The sequence below is a fragment of the Colletotrichum godetiae genome (genome assembly GCF_030913485.1).
Source record: "Colletotrichum godetiae strain CBS 193.32 chromosome Unknown BDP55scaffold_25, whole genome shotgun sequence".
NCBI classification, from domain to species: Eukaryota; Fungi; Ascomycota; class Sordariomycetes; order Glomerellales; family Glomerellaceae; genus Colletotrichum; species Colletotrichum godetiae.
The window spans coordinates 413,770-431,288 of NW_026851273.1; the positions used below are offsets into that span (position 1 = coordinate 413,770).

Genomic DNA, 17,519 nt, shown 5'->3' on the forward strand with positions numbered 1-17,519 from the left:
TTTGTTGAAGTAGATGCTTAAGTGGATGGAATAAGCGCGTCTCGATAAAGACGTGTCGTTGGATGACGTTGACTGTTGGTGATGATGGATACGTTGGGTGTGGGAAAAGAGAAGAGTGGGAATTGGGGGGAAGAAGAGGTAGCTGAGGGGGGTAAAGAATAAATAAGGCGGTGCTGCAAGTCCGGGGGGATGGTTACTGATTGTGTGGTGCGGCAGGTGCTGATGGGATCAGTAGGCTAGTCCCGATTTGGCGAGTGCTCTTTATTTCTGAAAAACGGCAATTGTCCTCTATTTTCCGCTAGGGGAGTCTTTGGCTGACATTGCTGCTTAACGAACCGCTGTTTTGACAGGCGCGCTTTTTTGTTATGGACGCATTGTTGAGTGGGGGTGGAACGTGCACGGCTTCTATTTTTCTCGTCGGGGAAAAGACCAAGGGGCCTGGGCCAAGCAAAAAGAGCCGTCGAAAGCAGAGCAGGGGTGTGTTGGTTGCCAAAAACAGAGAGGTCAAGGACTCAAGAATCAAGGCAAGTGCGGGTGAATTATGACTGGCCCGAGCTCTCTTTCTACTTCCGAGCCCATTTACCCATTGTCGCGGTCTGATAAGGTCACGCGTCAGCAATGGATTTCTTCCTGCACTCTGCCACTGCCGCTCCCGATTTGTCGTCCGCTTTCGCCTTCCTTTAGCAAGCCAGACTTATTTTTGATTGGTCAGGGTTTGTTGTTCCTCCCCGCCGCTAGGTGTTCATGCAATGAACCTATGTCCCGTTAGCTGTAGCTCAAGTTAAAATAACACCCTCCTCTGCCGACTCACACAGGACCTTGTGGAAGTTTATCGAGATCGAGGCAACGGCCCAACTCACAACCTTAAACCTGGAGTAATGGCCTTTCTTAGGAGATTTTGACTGCTCGGGCCTCGACAAGACATGACGTTCATCCCTCCTTGTGATCTGGCTAGACTCTAGAGCATACCCAGCCTAGATCTGACACGACATGGATCATTGGTATAGACCTTGATGATCTGCCGCATTTAAGGTGATAGTGACCAAACTGTCACTTGACAGAGCTTGATTGATCAGGACACTCCCACCTGTCGCGTTTCTTCACCGAACTTTCTCGCTCACTTTTGCTACATGCATTGCCAGACACTACAGTGTACAGACTAGTCAGGTTAGGTAAAGCATTACTTTTCATGACCATCGATCTGTCGTAACAGCCACTACTGCGGCGCCTCATAAGGCGCTAATATACAAGAGGGTCATCCTTTGAGCCCTCCCCAAGCCAATATGCAACCCTGCTTTACTTTCCTAAACGCCGATGCCATGCAGCATGCAACATGAATCCGTATCATCGTGCTGTTATACCATGCTCAAATTCAAAGCTTGGCCAACCTCGCTCTCGTCTCGTCGTGGGAACCCGGACTCGTTGCCAATTCTCGCACCGCCCACAGAAGACGCATGTACAGTCGCGGACAACATCCCGCTCCTGTTGATAGGGCAAAACAGCCTCAGTCGAAGACGACCTTCTTCATCCTGTCATCCTATGTCATCATGGAGTCTTCCATGCCCACGTCATCCTCGATGCTCTCGATGGCATCCTTGATCGACTGACTCGCCTGCTCAGATCGTTAGCTCAAGTGTCTGCCTTGCTAGCTGGACCAGGAATCTTACCTTTGGATCTAAAGCAAGAGCATTGCTGAAAGCTCGTACCGCCATCTGCTTTTCATTGAGGCTCCTGTACAACTTGCCAAGTAAAAAGTGTACCATGGCCTCATCAGGGGCTACATCCCTCAAAATGAGCAACTCTTTCTCCGCAAGATCTACCTTGCCCAGACTCATCAGCGCGCGTGCCTTTTTGTACCGTACTATGGGTGCTCGTGGCGCCAGGTCCGTGGCTTTGGTATAGAATTGTAACGCGGCTATCATTTGCTTCTGCCTTTCCAGGATCGCTCCGATACGGCAGATGAGGACGGCATTGGTCGGGTTGATATCGGATGCCGTATGGAAGTGAACGTAGGCCTTTTCGTAGTTACCCAGTTTCTCAAAGACCTGGCCAATGCCATAGTAGGCGTTGTAATGGCGGCGGTCCGCCGTAACAGCCTTGCGGAAGGCACTGAGGGCCTTTTCGTATTCTTCGTTGGCGACGTGCTCGTGGCCTTGAAGCGTAAAAGCATATGCAAACTTGGAATTTAGCTGCGTCGCTCGCTTGAAGCAGCGCAGAGCCATTTCATGCTCTCTTGCCAACGACCAGGCATTGCCGAGAGCGCACCAGGCTTGTGGAGATGTCCAGTCGGCATCGACCAGCTCATGAGCCAAGAATGACAAGTCCGTTTCCCGCTTGAGATGCCAAAGAATCGTCGAGTAGATTTCCATGTCATCCATCCGCGTAGGCGCCACCACCCGCAATTTTCTGAAGTACTTCTCGGCGTCCTTGTATGATCCTTGTTCGTGATGGGCTCGGCCCATTTGCGCCAACACCCAAGGTGTATCTTGCTGGCTCCGAGGTAGAGAAGCGTAGAATTGCAGGGCCTCCTGGCACCGGAAAGCTTTGAGTGAGTAGTACCCAGAGGCAAATTTCTTGAGCAACTCCATAACCCATCTCAAGGCCTCCTCAATCCTGACGTTGTCGAGTTCGTGTGAGACGGCTTTCGGTACGGCGTGCTGGACCGCATGAGGCTCTCTCACACGAGTGGTCTCGGCGTGATCGACATCCATACCACTGTCTTCGACCGGCTTGCGGTTGCCGCTCACGACCCTACCAACACTGGAGCCACTAGAGCCAGGTCGCATTATCCGTGAAATCTGGGGTCTAGCCTTCTTCAGCTCACGAGTTGCAGCGGCGCCGATGGTAGCAGCGCCAGAATTCGCTTTGGCAATTGAGGGTTTGTTAAACATGTTAAGCCTGGCACTTCTCCGTTGTGCAGGAGCGTTGGCTTCTTCGGAGTGTTGCCTAGATACCGGGTGGCCCGAAACCGTCCTCTTCCGCTCCGTGGGTGCCATGGTCGACCGCATAGTTCCGGTCCCAGTGTCGGAATGCAGCTCGACTGAATCCTTGTCTTGGCTTCTGGTGCTTCTTTTGGCACCTAATTTGTAACTCATCTTCGGTGGGACTTCCAAAAAGCCGGGATCCACGGCCTGGGCTGTTCTTGTCCTCCGCGGCGGCGCCTGTGGTGGCTCCGCAGCGCCGAAAGCTGAACGCATAGTAGGAACCTCTGGCATGGACACTGGGCCGGTAGGTGTCTCCATGAGATCGAGCTCACCGTTACTCGTGGATGGCGGGGCTAGCCTAGATCTTGCTGCTGTGATTTTTGACATGAAATCATTCTCCTCTGCTTCCGCGGAGAAGACGTTGGCGCTATAAGGCAGATCCTGATATGTAGAGGATCGGTGAAGGTTAAAGGGGTCAGATGAGTCCGCCGTTGAACGAATCGGAGGTCGTTTGGGCTCGAATGAATTTGCCGAGCTCTCCTTAGGCTCCTGGGGCAACACTCCCTGATCCTGTTCGAAACAATGAACGAGGGGATCGGTGACCTGGAAAATATTTGGTACGCGCAGTTTAACGCCCATGTCGCTGAGGGCCTGAAAGGCATCCCACATGAAAGGGTTGACTCTCACTGCAGTCTCGAAACATTCGATTGCCCTCCGCTTGTCATCATACGCCCGGTATAGCTTCCCTAGCAAACACAGAACCGCAGCTTCATCTGGGTAAAGCGAGCGAGTCGAGGTGGTATGCTTGCCTATGTTCGTCTTGCCGATCCACTTCTCCCGAGCTTTTTCTAGGGCATTGATGCCGTCTTTGTATCGTTCCATTTTGACGCATGCGTGCGCAAACACCCAGGCGGCACCCAGATTCGTCCCACGGGAAGCTGATGGCCTGCTGACTTCGAAGGCGGTTCGGTGGTCACCAAGGCGAAGGTGGCATAGAGCCAGGAGATGTGCAGACTCGCTCGACTTGGGATCTTGGGCGCTTAGCCTCTCGGCGAAAAAGAGGGCATTCTCGTAGGCACTGTTGTCGACATGGTAGTAGACTACCTGCCGTAGCAGCCCTGTTATGGCCGCACTTGTGGGCGCCATTCTCGGTGGGTAGGTGAAAAGAGGTGGGCGGTTCGGTGGAGGAGGGTTAACGTCCACGGCAGTTTATGGCCATGAGATATCGCGGGTGGTGCAACAACTGTCGAATTTGAAAGCTGGGAATCGCGGTCCACAGTAGCGCCCCGATGCACTGGACGTGCAGCTTTGGTCGGGAAGCGTTAGTCGGGCTCTGTCGAGCTTGGGTATGGGATTGTGTGCAGGCGCAAAAAGTTGCGTCCGTGAATTTCGAGGTGGGCGTTCGCGTAGAGCCTGAGGCCGAGAGGAGCAAGGGTGCTGGAAGCGCGTTTCTGTCGACAGATGGTTGAGGATTAACAATTAAATGCAGTGGGAGGCGAAGAGTGCAAGGTCGAATTGAATCGGTAAGTGCTGCAAAAGGCGACGGCGAGGTTCGTAAGGTCGTAGAGATGGTTCAATGGGCAGGGCAGTTTGCGGATTGTTGCCTGTCGGAGCGAAGAAGGCGTTCGTTGCGTGGTGGGTCCCCGTGGATTGTTGTTTGGGTTCGGCGACAGGCAGCGAGTGAACTCAGTCAAAGTGCAGCAGTATCGGCTCTTTGCAGCAACACAAGACAAAACTCGCGGTCCATCTGACTGACTAAACAGAGCATACCAAAAGAAAAACAAAGTTGGTCGCAAAGACAATGCAGCGATATGGACACAGCAAAAGACTTCCCCAGAGAACGAGTGAAGAAGAACTGAATAGGACGGAGGGAAGGAGGTGGAGGGGTGATGTCCAGAAGGAAACAGCCAGACGGGAGGCGAGAGACGGACGAGACTGAGAGTCAGCGAAGTGAGAATTCTCCGTCGCTCGTCAGATCAACAGACGTCAGGCCAGATCAGCCGTGCACTCTGCGTGGGATGGCAGGAGGGAAGGGGAGAAAGGTAGAGATGGTCGTGAAAGTGTCACTTTAGGTCCAGATCCAAGGCCATGCATGTTGCGGCTTGCCATTCACTGCGCATGTCCAGTCAGCGTCTCTTGTCCAAGTCTGGACGATGGTGTGTTGACCTGACTGCGGCGTTTCCTTCCTTAGGTCGCGCTTGGTGTGGTGATACTACAAATCTGATTGGCTCATGCGATGCGGAGTACCTCAGCGACCATCGTCGTCTTTGCCCAGCAACCCGACCGGAAGAAGCGCCTGCCAACCCCCCTCCCCTGCCGCCAGCCCCCCACCTGCCTATGTACCTGGTCGTCCACAGGGCAGTTCCATTGCAACTTGCAGTCGCAGTCGTATTAGTCGCAACGCCTCCCCCGTGCCTTCCTTTCCTTTGCGCCAGAGACATTCTATGTACCCGCCTATGTACCCGCCACTGTTCGCTTCCATTCCCGGGGCTCCACTTCTCGTCGTCTGCTAGTCCCATTGGGTCCCGCCGCGCCTGAGCCACACCATCAGCCATCCGCCTCAATTGCTTCTCTGGAATTTCGTCACCTTCCATCCTTTCAGCCTCAATTCCAGCCAGGCCGCAACCTGTCTTTTACTCACAGGAACGTTGGCCCCCACCTTTGAAGACCGACATCATTAAGTTAATTAACTTGACCTCACTCACGTTCTCGAGGCCTTCTATCGGCATACCTTGCATCCAAGTTCGTTCCCCACGAAACAACCCTCAGCAACCTATACCATGGCGCAAAAGGCAAAGAAGGACAGGGCCAAATCCAACGCCACCACCCTCAACAACCTCCACATCGGTTCAGCCGCTGTCAACGTCGCCTTTCTCATCTTTTACTTCATCTTCAAGTCCCGGTCTCTCTTCTGGTTCATCCTGCTCTCCGCTCCGGCCTTGATCTGCGAATACGTTCTTGAGAAGTCTGGACGTCCCAAGTATGACGTCGGAGGAGGCCTCAAGACCTCCGGCGAGGACTTGGCCGCCGCCGGGTTGACCGAGTATATGTTCGACGTCGTATGGGTCACTTGGGCCTCCGTCGTTATTGTCATCTTGTTCGGCAACTGGGGTTGGTTCCTGTGGCTCGCCGTGCCCGCTTACGGCGCATACGCTGGATACGGCTTGCTCGGAGCTGGCAAGCGCATGGCACAGATGGGCGCTGCGAACAGCGATGAGCCCGCCCCGCCCGCCAACAGAAGACAGCGTCGAGCCGCATAGTCAAAGGCACATCCTGCATTGCCTAGGACGCGGCGCTACGAGCCAAAAAAAAATGTCTATTGTCTTCCGTCGAGATTGCGGCGACGAGGCCTTATCTGTGCCAGGATTGCTCCTCAGACCACTTCCTGATGACTTCTGGGTCGACGTTTCGCACCAGCACGTGGATGTGCTCCAAGGCCCGGACGCTCTGAAGGGCCACCCAATTCTTGAACCAGACAACCCTGTCTTCTCCGACATCACCAAGAGTTTTGACAAAGTATCTGTCAACGAAATCTTGCACAGTGCGTCTGCTTTCTACTGTCATGTCCCCAGTGTCAGGGTCAGTAGGGATGATGGTACGCGACCAGACCACGACATGGGTGATGCCCGGGTCAAGTCCATACGGCCAGTCGTTCACGAGAACCCGGTAGTCGGAAGGATCCTCAAAAGGCACGATGGACTTGGGGGTGAATGGCGGCTCACCCCAGGGCTTGGGCAGGCGGTTGGTGAGAAGGAATCTGGTCATGGAGCCGTACTCAGCCTTGGTCTCGGCTGTCCATTTCATGTATCGACGAAGGTCTGACGGCTTTCGCTTTAAAACCTCGAGCTTATTTGTCTCTGGTATCTGATTAGGCTTTTGCAACTTAAGTTCCATAAAGACACAAGGCAAATGCGCTTACCAATGATCTCTTTGAGCTCTTCCCAGCCATGTTTCTTAAACTCCTCATCTGTCTGTGAGAGGACCCACTTGTCAACGTCTGTGAGCGGGAAAGGTGCCTCCTCAACTGGAACGTCACCCATGTTGAGTATCTAGTCTGGGTGAAATGAGCGGTTGAAGGTCCGACTCGAAATAGGTGTTGAGGCGAGTCAGTGAGGCGTTTTCTGGGGCAGGAATGAAGTCGTTTGGGAGGATGCGAGTACGGATACACTTGTCATGAAGTTGAATACTTGGCGGTAAGGAGCGACTGTCTGCAGCGCGCAGCCCCCGAGCAGCGGAAGATCAGCGGTCCGGTTTCCTTATTCGGACACGACAAGCTACCATGGTGGGGCAGTGCGGCCACTTCCACTTCAGAGTCATCCCATTTCGAGAGCATTGATGAAGCTGATTCCAGCTTTCCAATTTCTCTGCACTGTGGCACTGGTATACTCTAACAAGAGCCAGAAAGAAGGCCATCAGGAACCGCTAGATTCTCAAGGTACTTGCAGGTGCTAGTGATGCAAGGGATCCGTGCATCTTAGGTACCTGATTGAACCCAGTGGTGCCTGCCTCTGCACGAAGAAATAGACAGAATCGGGCTACAACCCGAGTATTCCTTCCCGACTTCAATTTGGCATCCTCTTCATATCGAGAAATATCCAGACGCCAGTATTTGTCGCCCGATGCTTAGTGGAAGGTGTGTCTAGTATTAATCAGGCAACTTCGACCCTAGTTCGGCAGGCACATCTGCTCGCGATCTTCAAGAACGGGGAACCCAACCCCAATTTCAACCAACCCGCAAACAAGACAACGGAACTCCGGTACCACTCGAAGTAACGGTTTACTCTACGCACGCAGAAGTTCCTGAGACAATCGCACTGAACGCCTACTCAACATGGATAACTCGACAGACCCTGGCGCCACCTTTGCGCATCCTTACTACCCAGTCACCGCTGCGCTACCGCACTACGTTGCCAACAAGAACTCCGTCCTTGGCCTGCTCGTATTCTTCGGGAGCATAATATCTTCCGTCGTGTTCACTGCCGTCGTGGGTGCTAGAAACGCCTATCCTCAGCTGACAGCCTCGGACCAGCTTACCGTGGTTTGGTTTGCTCTTTGTGAGTGGTGTTCAGAACATCGGTCGTCCAACTCTGGCTAACCGTTTCATCTACCCAGGCGGGTTCCTTCACTGTTTCTTCGAAGGTGTGTCCCTAAGAATTCGATTCCTTCTAGTCCAAGTCTAATGTTTCTACAGGATACTTCATCCTGAACCACAGACGCCTCGCGAGCGACCAAAGTCTCTTCGGCCAGCTATGGAAGGAGTATGCGCTCTCCGACTCTCGCTACCTGACCTCCGATCCATTCATGCTCTGTGTTGAGTCTTTCACGGTAGTAAGTTGGGCTGTGTCTTAGCATTGCGAAAGAGCCCAGTACTCATCGAGATTCTAGTTTGTGTGGGGTCCCCTCTGCTGGGCCATCGTCATCACTACTGCCAAGCGGAGTCAATTGCGTTACCCCTTTCAGATCATCATGAGTGTCGGACATCTATACGGAGTCGTGCTCTACTACTCAACCAGCTTGATCGAGTTTTATTCCAACGGAGTGTCGCACAGCAGACCCGAGTTCTTGTACTTCTGGGTCTACTACATTGGGTTCAATGCCCCTTGGGTCGTGGTGCCTGCGAGTAAGTCATAATGCTTCCACTTCTCTTGTCTGGTTTTGTGTTCTGATACAGGTCTTCCTTAGTTATTCTCTGCCAAACCACGGTCCATGTCAAGAGGCACCTCACAGACCGTGCGGACGTGGTGGCCAAGCTGAACAGGATTGATGGCATTATGGGTGACAAATCTTGGCAGACGTGTGTGCCCAAGGACGAGGAGAAGAAGACAAACTAGCCATTATTATGGCTGTATGAATTGTGGTTTAGCCATGCCGGATATTCCTTGGTGTGAGATAGATTCATGACGCTATGAGAGACTGTTCCATTTGAAACTTTACTGTTCGATGCCATTCCTCGGGCAAGCTCATACCCCTTCACGGCCTGATGGATCTTGCATTTAATTCAACCCGGGCCGGCGCTAGCATGACAGTTAGTGAACCAGATTAGTTGGAGAAGCAAAATTACAACGCTAGCCATCACCGAATACCACCGATTACGCCCAAGTCACCCATCGTCACTAATCGTAACAAAACGACGATAGCTTTATGAACAAGTATGAAACACATATAACACTAGGTATTTGCTAGTCGTCACTGACCTAACTACTAGCCCGGCCCTTATAAAGCTAGTCGATGAGTACTTGGTATTATAAAGTTAATATATGTTATTATTATTATTGAACAATAAAAGATAACCTGTATATGCCAAGTTGGGATATACCACGCAGTAAGTGATCCCGGCACTCTTACTTCGGGTTGGATACTTACGAGATATAATGTGCCGAGTCACCTGAAGGCTATTGGTCCTTAGTATGCCAACATAGATTGAAAAGCCACATTAATGTCTATGTCTCTTCATAATACAAAAGTAAGGCTTATTATAGGTCTTCATAGAAGATAAGTCTAAGTCAATAGCACCAAATACCGTTCACTTGTCTTAATCCTGCAATTGTGTTCCGTAAATTTACTTGGATGTTTGAGGCAATAAATCTCCTACCACACAACGTCGGGACCGTCATGTCGCCGTTGAAGCAGTGTCTAGTTCGAACACTCCATGCATCTAACGCAGCGATCCCAATGAAGGACCCTTATATGGCAAGTGCTCTTTACGGGTATTGAAACCGGGTGATAGCTAGTACCAATAGTGGCAAACGACTTTTAGGGCTGCTCCCGGAAACTCGAGTCGGGTTTTCTTTTGGACACTTTACAGCCCAGGTAGAAGAAAGCAGAGTATATATTGACAAGCAGGGAGGTCGATTATCATCAAAAGATTAAGAACCAGCATTACTGCAGTGCGCCTATCTTCACTTCAATTCTCTTTGACAGTTGTGGCTCCGTCAAGGCCCTTAGCCATGACCCTTGCTGTCTTAGCCTCGAAACCAGTATGTAACTGTCATCTCTGCGTGGCAAAACTATTAGATCTTGCGTCTAAACATGCTAAATGGGCTCTCTAGCAGCCGTACTTATGGAAGATCAAAACTGTTCTTATTTGTAGATTTTGCTTGGGGAAGATCGAAATCCACTAGTTCCCGACCAGAGACGAATCTAGATTGGCAAGTAGTGGGTTCTCCTGCAATATCGAAGCAAAGAGGAAAGACCGGATAGTGAGAATACACTTCACCCGTGTGTACCTTACCTGTGATTTGGAAGTTGTCTCCTGGTAGGGACATGGATTCGGACTAGCGTAGTGTTGATCACTAGGTGGTTCTATGGATTCGGATGAAAAACTACTATCATGGATGCTATGTTTGATGACTCCACCTTGGTCATTATTGGTACTTATTGGATTCTTTCGTCTTTCTGAATGAGCTATGTGATCAGTTGTTTATCTACATGTTGACTGCCTCTGCACCACGCTTCGCGCTGGCGGGCGTCGATGGGTTTCTTGTCATAATTCCGCCTTGCTACCAATCGATCGACCAGAACTCCCGCGATCATTAGATCGAGCGGCGAGATCGAGGGTACTAACTCTCGGCAGGCTAGAAATTCTCGATCTGGCTGCAAAAGCCAGCTACAGTTGGCCAGCTGCCTCAAATCCACGTCGATCAAGTCCCTGATCGACTGCGAACTGCATGGCTAGTTAATGATGCACCTCTACCCCCGCCTTGTTGCCGCAACGAAATGTTGCCTATAGCCTGTCTGATGAATACATGTAGGTGTAGCCCAACCACCCCCATACTACCTGTTGACTTGATGGTCTCTACTCCAAGTAGATTTGTTAATCTATTGCTTGCTGACCGGCCAAAACTACATCCGCAATGTCAAAATGATTCAAACTCACTGTCCCGTGTGTCTTGGTCTAACGCATGGTATTTTCAATTCTCGAGTTGAACTCACCAGATCTAGCCGGACGCCGGACTCTTCGGTCACGTACAAAGCTACCAAGCTCGAGTACGTATGGCCAACGGTGGAACGTGGTTGATCACATCTCGATGCACTACGATGTCGAAGACTAGAGTAATTAAAAAGTCTGGAAGATGGGAATTTGAGGGCATAGGATTCCCTGACCATGTTGCTCAGCTCATCGGCACACTACTGAGCGACGTCACTCAAACGGAACACACGGGCTCAGAGGTGGAGCCCATTCTCCACGGACAGCCATCAGGTCGACACGCTGTCTTGTGCTACCCTTAACACTACTCATTCTGTTGCTTACAAAGGGCACTGAGCGGGTATCAAATTGGTTCCGGTGAACATAGTCACACTTGTAGGTACAAGTCACGGCATTATGAATGCATGATTCTATAAGCAGCACTGTTCTTTACCAGTAGTAGACAACATATATGACATGTTAGGTAAGGGTCTATAGCAATAGGCTTTCTTGGCATCGCGGCACGTGGCGCAGTTTGGATAAACACGTATGAATTGTTGTTTCCTGAGTGAGCTGTTTTTTCTTTTTTTTTGATAAGCTTTGGTTTTCTTACATGGAGTTTGGTAACTGATCTCCGTATCATCAGTCTCAGCATATAAGTAAACAGTGCTGCATCCTCGTTCAACCCTCCTCTGCCGCAGAATACGCAAGTTCAGGCTCACTTCTACATCAAAGTCACACGCGTTCAATCATTCAACTTAGACGACATGCTCGCTTCCACACTACTCGCCATCGGCCTTGCCTGGCCTACAAGCGCCTCAGGCCTTCTGCCGTGCCAGGAATCGTCAGCGCCCTATTGTCCACCTCGCTCAGCAAGTCCAGAGGAACAGAGGGGGATCCTCGGAGAATTCATCCAAGCCTTTTACAAAGATAGAAATGGCACGAAAGCTTTACTCAATCACGTTGCGGAGGATTACATCCAGCACAACCCGGACATACTCTCCGGCCGACAGAACTCTCTCGACGTTCTTGGCCCATTCCTGTCCCCAAATAACGTCAACTACACGATCATGAACAAGGGCTTGGACAACAGTATCGCTTATATCCATTACCGAATGGATCTTGTCGGAGGTGGACAGCCTTCGGCTGTCGTTGATGTCTTTAGATTCGACGGCACTTGCATCGTGGAACATTGGGACGTGGCACAGCAACGGCCCGCAAACGCGACCAACCCCATCGCAATGTTTTGATTCGGAGGGAGATGAGTGAGGGCGATGGATGGCGGATAGATCCAGGCGTGCTACCCAGGTCTTTCTTCCCTGAATCATGGGCATTTCTTGTTCTAGTAGGCGAAATTCCTATCAACTCAGCAATGCTCTTGGGTTTTTCTTTTAGCATGAAGCTCAGGGATATGTAATGGCACCTAAGTTTGTGAATTGACTATTGAACTAATAATTTCCAACGTGATATGTAATTGTCTTTGTCTTCGCCCGGGTAAAGCACCTTATTATCCGAGATCAAATGCTTACTTGCGTTGGAGCGCCCCACTATCGTGTTCGACCCTCTGGCGGTTGGATGGACTACTGGCAACATTCAACGCAGTCCAATGGACAGTCTGAACTGCTCAACCTTCCCAGTCGGTGAAGTCGTCAGCTAATTCAGAATTGCAAATAAACACAATAGGGAAGGATGGCATGCCAAGTGGTAAGACCATTAGAGCCAGGTAGAGTGAAGCACCTAATCCTCCGAGGCGGACTAGCAGTCCGCCTACACTCCGACTTTCTTCCGTAGTAACGATTAAGGCAGGGTCACCGAAAGCGCTTACTTTAAATGCCTTCGAGAGAGTGAGTTCAAACAGATGACCGCGGAGGAACCACTAATGGTCTTTCACGACGGAGCAAGCTTTGTGGTATAGTTGGCGTGTTCTGAGATCAGAACAAGTGTGTGCTGGGTGGTAAGTGGAACTGTAAGCCCGGCTACGAAAGCCCACATAAGCCTGGGTGGGCCCTCCCCGGCTCCGCCCTGCCCTTCCGGCCCACACCCGGAAGGCCCAGAAGGCATGGTAGGCCCTGACCTGTAGAGATAATTACTAAAAATCAGTTCATTGGTAATCATGTGGGTTTGAATCATTTGCGCGGGTATAGGACTGCGATGTAGTACCGGTAGCAAAGTCGAGTTTAAGCCTTAAACCAATCAAGTGCCACCCCAAACCCTAAGCCTGAGGAACGACAGCATGAACCCTGCTTCAAGCGGGGGAAAACCTTCCATATTAGGAATGTATATCCAAAGGCTAAAACCAGGCAAGTAAATAGTTACAACAGGCATTGGTTATGGTCTATCGTCGGGACAAAGTTGACGGCGCAAATCGTTTCCGTTTGAGCAAATTGCAGTGCGTTGATGGACATTTGCATCTACCCATTTCGCCGATCAATGTCTTTTCAGGTTGCATAAGGCTAGTCATTCGATGAGTTTGACGAGGCACCTTGCAGGCGGTGACGACTTAGAGGAGATAGTTGGTTGAGTAAGGCATGGAGGCAGTAGCCGCACCTCCCAAAGAATGTTCGTGTTCTTCACGCGCCTTGTCTGATGTGCGAAGACGAGCTTGGTATTGACGTTGTCTCTCCCGGCCCAGGTCAGGAGCATCAAACCTACCCCTACCTTACTACCTTACTCAGTATGCTGAATTGACGCCTGTTAGAGGCCCAGCTACAACTTATCAATCAATCTTGCCCCGGACTGTCTTCGCCCGGTTGCCGCTGTTCCTAGCTGTTGCTCGGTATTCCGTGGAAACTTTCTTTCCATGTCACTCCATGTCACTCCATAAGTATCCCCACGGAAAGCGCATCGTATTGGTAATCTCAAAGGAAACGGGCTTTCTATCCAGATTTCGTGCTACAGAGGCACGATGTTTTCGTTATGCCAAGCTTCATGGCCCAATGTGAAAAGGTGTCAACCAAGGAACCTGAGTGGCTTGCCTGATGATTTTTGTATATAGTGAACGGAAATCCCTCGGCCGTTGAGGATATGGGATCGTTTTGATTACGCCAGACACCGGAGTCACCACCATCTGTATTTGCAACCATACGATTTCCGAGTTCGCCACAATGCCTGTTGTAACTCATAAAGAGCCCCGGGTCAAGTACCAGACCGCCACGTTGAACGGCGTCAAGTACAACTACCTTGTCGCAGAGCCGGCCTCGGGAAACGTCGTCGGCACGATCTTCCTCCTCCATGGATGGCCTGATATGTCCCTGGGGTGGCGCAACCAGATTCCCCTCCTTCTCTCGAAGGGCCTCCGAGTTGTCGCTCCTGACATGATGGGCTATGGCGGCACAGATGCCCCGGAAGACGTCAAGTTTTAGTGAGTTCAGGAACCTAGGACCCGCCGCGTTTTAAATTAGTGATACTTACTGTTTCTGTCCAGCACCTACAAGCGCGCTTCAGACGATGTCGCCGCCCTTGCCAGCCACCTCGGCCTCTCACGCATCGTCCTCGGCGGACACGACTGGGGCGGTGCTGTTGCTTACCGTGCTGCTCTTTGGCACCCCGAGCTAATCTCTGCATTTTTCGTTATTAGTACGCCCTTCACGCCGCCACGCATTGCGTACGTCGACGATGCCGCTACGTTACCCTCGCTACGTTATCAGCTACAACTCCGTACCGATATCGTTCAGGATTACATTGGTTTGCCTTACGCGCAGAACGCCACGCGCGTACGCCAAATCCTTAATACTGCTTACGGTGTTACGCTTCCCGGCGGCGGGTCAGCACTGAACACGACCGGTGAAGGGCTGGCGTTTGAGCTCCTCGACGAAGTGACGGATGACTCGCCGTTCTTGACCCCTCAGGAAATGGCCTACTACGTCGAGAATTTCGTTAGCGACCCGTTCAACAGAACGCTCAACTGGTACCGCATCGGCGAGCCTAATTGGAATGACGAATTGGCGCTCTTGCCGACCAATGGCACGTTTACGGCCAAGTTCCCGCAGCCCGCGCTGTTTGTCGGTGGCTTACAGGATCCGGCGTTGCCTCCTGAGCTGTCGGAGGGAATGGACATGTACTTCGACAGCCTTACCCGTCGTGAGGTGGACGGCGGTCACTGGGTGATGCGGGAGAAGCCCGAGGATGTGAACTCGTACATTGGGAACTGGCTCGGTAGCTCGGTTTTAGGCAACCTAACCATTGGCCTGAACCTGACGGCTGGAAGCGCGCTACTTCACTAAAGACATTTCGACTGAAGAGGCATGATGGCTCATTGAGTTCGTTGGGGCGAAGAGTTCATAGTAATGTATATCAGCTATAACTATGTGAAAAGATGATGCACGCAATCCCCAATCCGTGTGTGAGCAAAGCAGTGGCATGAACGAGTAGTGAAACTTACTCATGTGGTTTCTGATCCTCCCTTCCATTTCCCTTCCCACTCTCTGGACCATTCTTAGCTTTGATGGCAGCCTACTTGCTCTGATAGTGGGCTCTGCAGGCCTTAAATTTGACAATGTAGATCTGGGAGAGTTCTGTTACGGCCCGTTGGGCGTGATAACCAACACTAGGACTTGAGATTACTCTCATCCACTCCCCTGAATCAGTACTGTGGAGGACCACGCTTCATCACCTCCTAGCAGCCCGCCCAGGCCATAGAGTCTTTCAACCGTGTCATCTACGCTTCAACCACCCAGAAGCCCAGCTTACCCGCTCCTAGAGAGACAAGAGCAGTAGTCGACAAGAGCAGTAGTCTACTTAGTCTACTTCTTAAGGCTCCTAGGCCTTCTTCCGCGTCACGAACTTTTTCTAAAAGATCTGCTCGTGGTATAGGGCAGTAAGTTATAGTCCACCCCTCTTATGCAGAGGCATCCCTACTAGGGGTTGAAATACGCCTAACGGAAGTAGATCACTAGCGGGAACTAGGGACGGATCAAACAAAAGCTAGACCACAAGAAAGACTTGATGGGCGCCAGGAAGAGATATGTACCTTAATTCTAGAACTAAAAGTTGCCCTTAGGAAACTACTGTGAACCCCCGTCCAATTGGTACACCCAGGCCTTTTGGGGCGCCAATGTCCCCTTGATAATATTCTCCCACCCCCCTGGACTCCCTCGGATCCAGAAACTCCACTACCCTGAACCAGCTCCATGTCCCCGAGATAATTCTCTTCGACCGCCCTGTTAAAAGCCTTTTCGTTCTCCTCAAAGAACTTGTCCCCGCCCTCTGTAGCGACCCCGATATCTATAACGGAGGTCGAGTCGAGCTCAACGGTACCGCCGGACTTCCGTTTAGACCCTAGGAGAGCCACCAGCTCATCGGTAGTCCCCATCTTCGGTTCAACTCCGATCAAGACCAGACTTACTTGCGCCTCGGGCAGCGCTGCTTTGAGTACCTCGCGAAACTGCTCAGTAATGGCTACAGGAGCGCCGTTATCCAAAACCACGATGCGCTTAGGCTTGAACTTTCTGATCCACTCAACCGTCTTTCCGGCGGCCAGGTCGTCGTAGCTGACGCATTCGACCTCGAACGCGGCTTGTGGCGCAGGCTCCAGAGCTTTTGGAGAAGACGTCGCGCTCAGAAATGCGAGCGGGCCATTGACACCCGGTTTGCGGTTCCGCGTGAAGTTCCAGGTGGCGCTCCTCCCGGTCCTGCTCGATGCCGAGAGGTTCACAAGCACAGCGGCGCTGAGTTCCGCGTCTTCATCCGTCCACTCTCCGCCGTGCTGCCCGAACGGGTGTGCTGGCTTATACTCCGTAGGGAAGCAGAAGCGATTGAGCACGTAACCGGCGTTCCAGATGGAGTAGGCGTTGGCGAAAAGCGCCCAAGAGTCCTCTGGTCGTACCATCTCATCCACGAGGCTGTAACGATTATACATACTACCGAGCTCTCGCCTGTGATCGCTTACCTCACGGAAGTGAGTTTCGGGGTCGCTGGTTTCCAGCGTTAGGTCAACTGGGTGAGATGAGGTTGGCCAGAAGCCGTAGAGGAGGCTGCCAGAAGGGATAGAGTCGAAGTTGGACTCGAGTACCCTCCCAAAGCCCCAGGCTGGGACGATGCCCCAATCAGCCTTGTTATTATACGGGGCCGAGGCATCGGCAGGGACGGGCCAGGCAGACCACCAGTGCAGGTGGTTTCCCAGTTTAGCGTATGAGAGGTTGTTTGAGGTCAATGCGACGAGCGATGAGCGGGCTCGGATAGAGGAGGCTGATAATGGCGGAAGAGACACACTGGCTGGAACAGTCTTATGTTTGGTGAGATCCTTTTTGGAGACGACGTGGATTTCGGTTGCCATCTTGCACGTTGTCTTTTGAAAACTGTATGACTGGCTGGTTAAAGTAAAACATGAGCCAGATTTGATATCTCAACAAGTGAAAAGGTGCAATTAATATACCTTCCAGGTGAGGGACACACTGCCCACTTAACCTGTATCCTTATTGACCGCTGACTGCCAAGGCAATTCAATCCATCGGGTAATGGGTACTGGTTTCGTAGTTAGTGGGGCTAAGAATTACTTCAACTCCCGACACTCAAAATCCTCAACCTGTTTTCGCTCGGTAATCATCTACCTTTAGATTGGTAATCCGTCATTGACTTTGCGGCTTAGAGACTGCTCAACCAAACTGAGCTTGTACCGGAACAGGGCTCACCGCCATGTTCTCAGGCAGTTTTGATCCATAGACAAGACTAAGTCAATACAAGCGCAACAG

At 51.5% G+C, this 17,519-nt stretch overlaps 7 protein-coding genes across 7 annotated transcripts; 4 read left to right on the plus strand and 3 right to left on the minus strand.

Moving 5' to 3' along the window:
- Positions 1-1,385: 1,385 nt before the first annotated feature.
- BDP55DRAFT_178363 (tetratricopeptide) lies at positions 1,386-4,560 on the minus strand. Its single transcript, XM_060565801.1, has 2 exons — positions 1,668-4,560; positions 1,386-1,612 (listed from the first exon to the last, which is right to left on the minus strand). The coding sequence occupies exons 1-2, from the start codon at positions 4,068-4,070 to the stop codon at positions 1,538-1,540; spliced, it is 2,478 nt and encodes an 825-aa protein (XP_060428573.1). The 5' UTR covers positions 4,071-4,560; the 3' UTR covers positions 1,386-1,537.
- Positions 4,561-5,704: 1,144 nt separating this feature from the next.
- Positions 5,705-6,184, plus strand: BDP55DRAFT_633013 (uncharacterized protein; the record flags this gene model as incomplete). Its single annotated transcript, XM_060572495.1, has 1 exon — positions 5,705-6,184. One exon carries the CDS (start codon positions 5,705-5,707, stop codon positions 6,182-6,184), a length of 480 nt encoding a protein of 159 aa, XP_060428574.1.
- Positions 6,185-6,275: 91 nt separating this feature from the next.
- On the minus strand, positions 6,276-6,964 carry BDP55DRAFT_554076 (uncharacterized protein; the record flags this gene model as incomplete). Its single annotated transcript, XM_060569361.1, has 2 exons — positions 6,276-6,781; positions 6,844-6,964. The coding sequence occupies 2 exons, from the start codon at positions 6,962-6,964 to the stop codon at positions 6,276-6,278; spliced, it is 627 nt and encodes a 208-aa protein (XP_060428575.1).
- Positions 6,965-7,755: 791 nt separating this feature from the next.
- On the plus strand, positions 7,756-8,555 carry BDP55DRAFT_554012 (Emopamil-binding protein; the record flags this gene model as incomplete). The annotated part of the gene is made up of 4 exons (XM_060569351.1): positions 7,756-7,978; positions 8,037-8,063; positions 8,116-8,252; positions 8,310-8,555. The coding sequence occupies 4 exons, from the start codon at positions 7,756-7,758 to the stop codon at positions 8,553-8,555; spliced, it is 633 nt and encodes a 210-aa protein (XP_060428576.1).
- A 3,042-nt stretch (positions 8,556-11,597) lies between these two features.
- Positions 11,598-12,080, plus strand: BDP55DRAFT_554048 (uncharacterized protein; the record flags this gene model as incomplete). The annotated part of the gene is made up of 1 exon (XM_060569355.1): positions 11,598-12,080. One exon carries the CDS (start codon positions 11,598-11,600, stop codon positions 12,078-12,080), a length of 483 nt encoding a protein of 160 aa, XP_060428577.1.
- Positions 12,081-13,934: 1,854 nt separating this feature from the next.
- BDP55DRAFT_694640 (Alpha/Beta hydrolase protein) lies at positions 13,935-15,053 on the plus strand (the record flags this gene model as incomplete). The annotated part of the gene is made up of 2 exons (XM_060577379.1): positions 13,935-14,191; positions 14,255-15,053. The coding sequence occupies 2 exons, from the start codon at positions 13,935-13,937 to the stop codon at positions 15,051-15,053; spliced, it is 1,056 nt and encodes a 351-aa protein (XP_060428578.1).
- A 434-nt stretch (positions 15,054-15,487) lies between these two features.
- BDP55DRAFT_729595 (uncharacterized protein) lies at positions 15,488-17,104 on the minus strand (the record flags this gene model as incomplete). Its single annotated transcript, XM_060579584.1, has 2 exons — positions 15,488-15,525; positions 15,910-17,104. The coding sequence occupies 2 exons, from the start codon at positions 17,102-17,104 to the stop codon at positions 15,488-15,490; spliced, it is 1,233 nt and encodes a 410-aa protein (XP_060428579.1).
- Between the last annotated feature and the right edge of the window lie 415 nt (positions 17,105-17,519).

Bases quoted from the DNA above. Each gene is read 5' to 3' on its own strand.
- BDP55DRAFT_178363 (XM_060565801.1), bottom strand. From the start codon at position 4,070: ATGGCGCCCACAAGTGCGGCCATAACAGGGCTGCTACGGCAGGTAGTC. The intron at 1,613-1,667 runs GTAAGATTCCTG...CGATCTGAGCAG, and splicing joins CTCTTGCTTTAGATCCAAAG to GCGAGTCAGTCGATCAAGGA.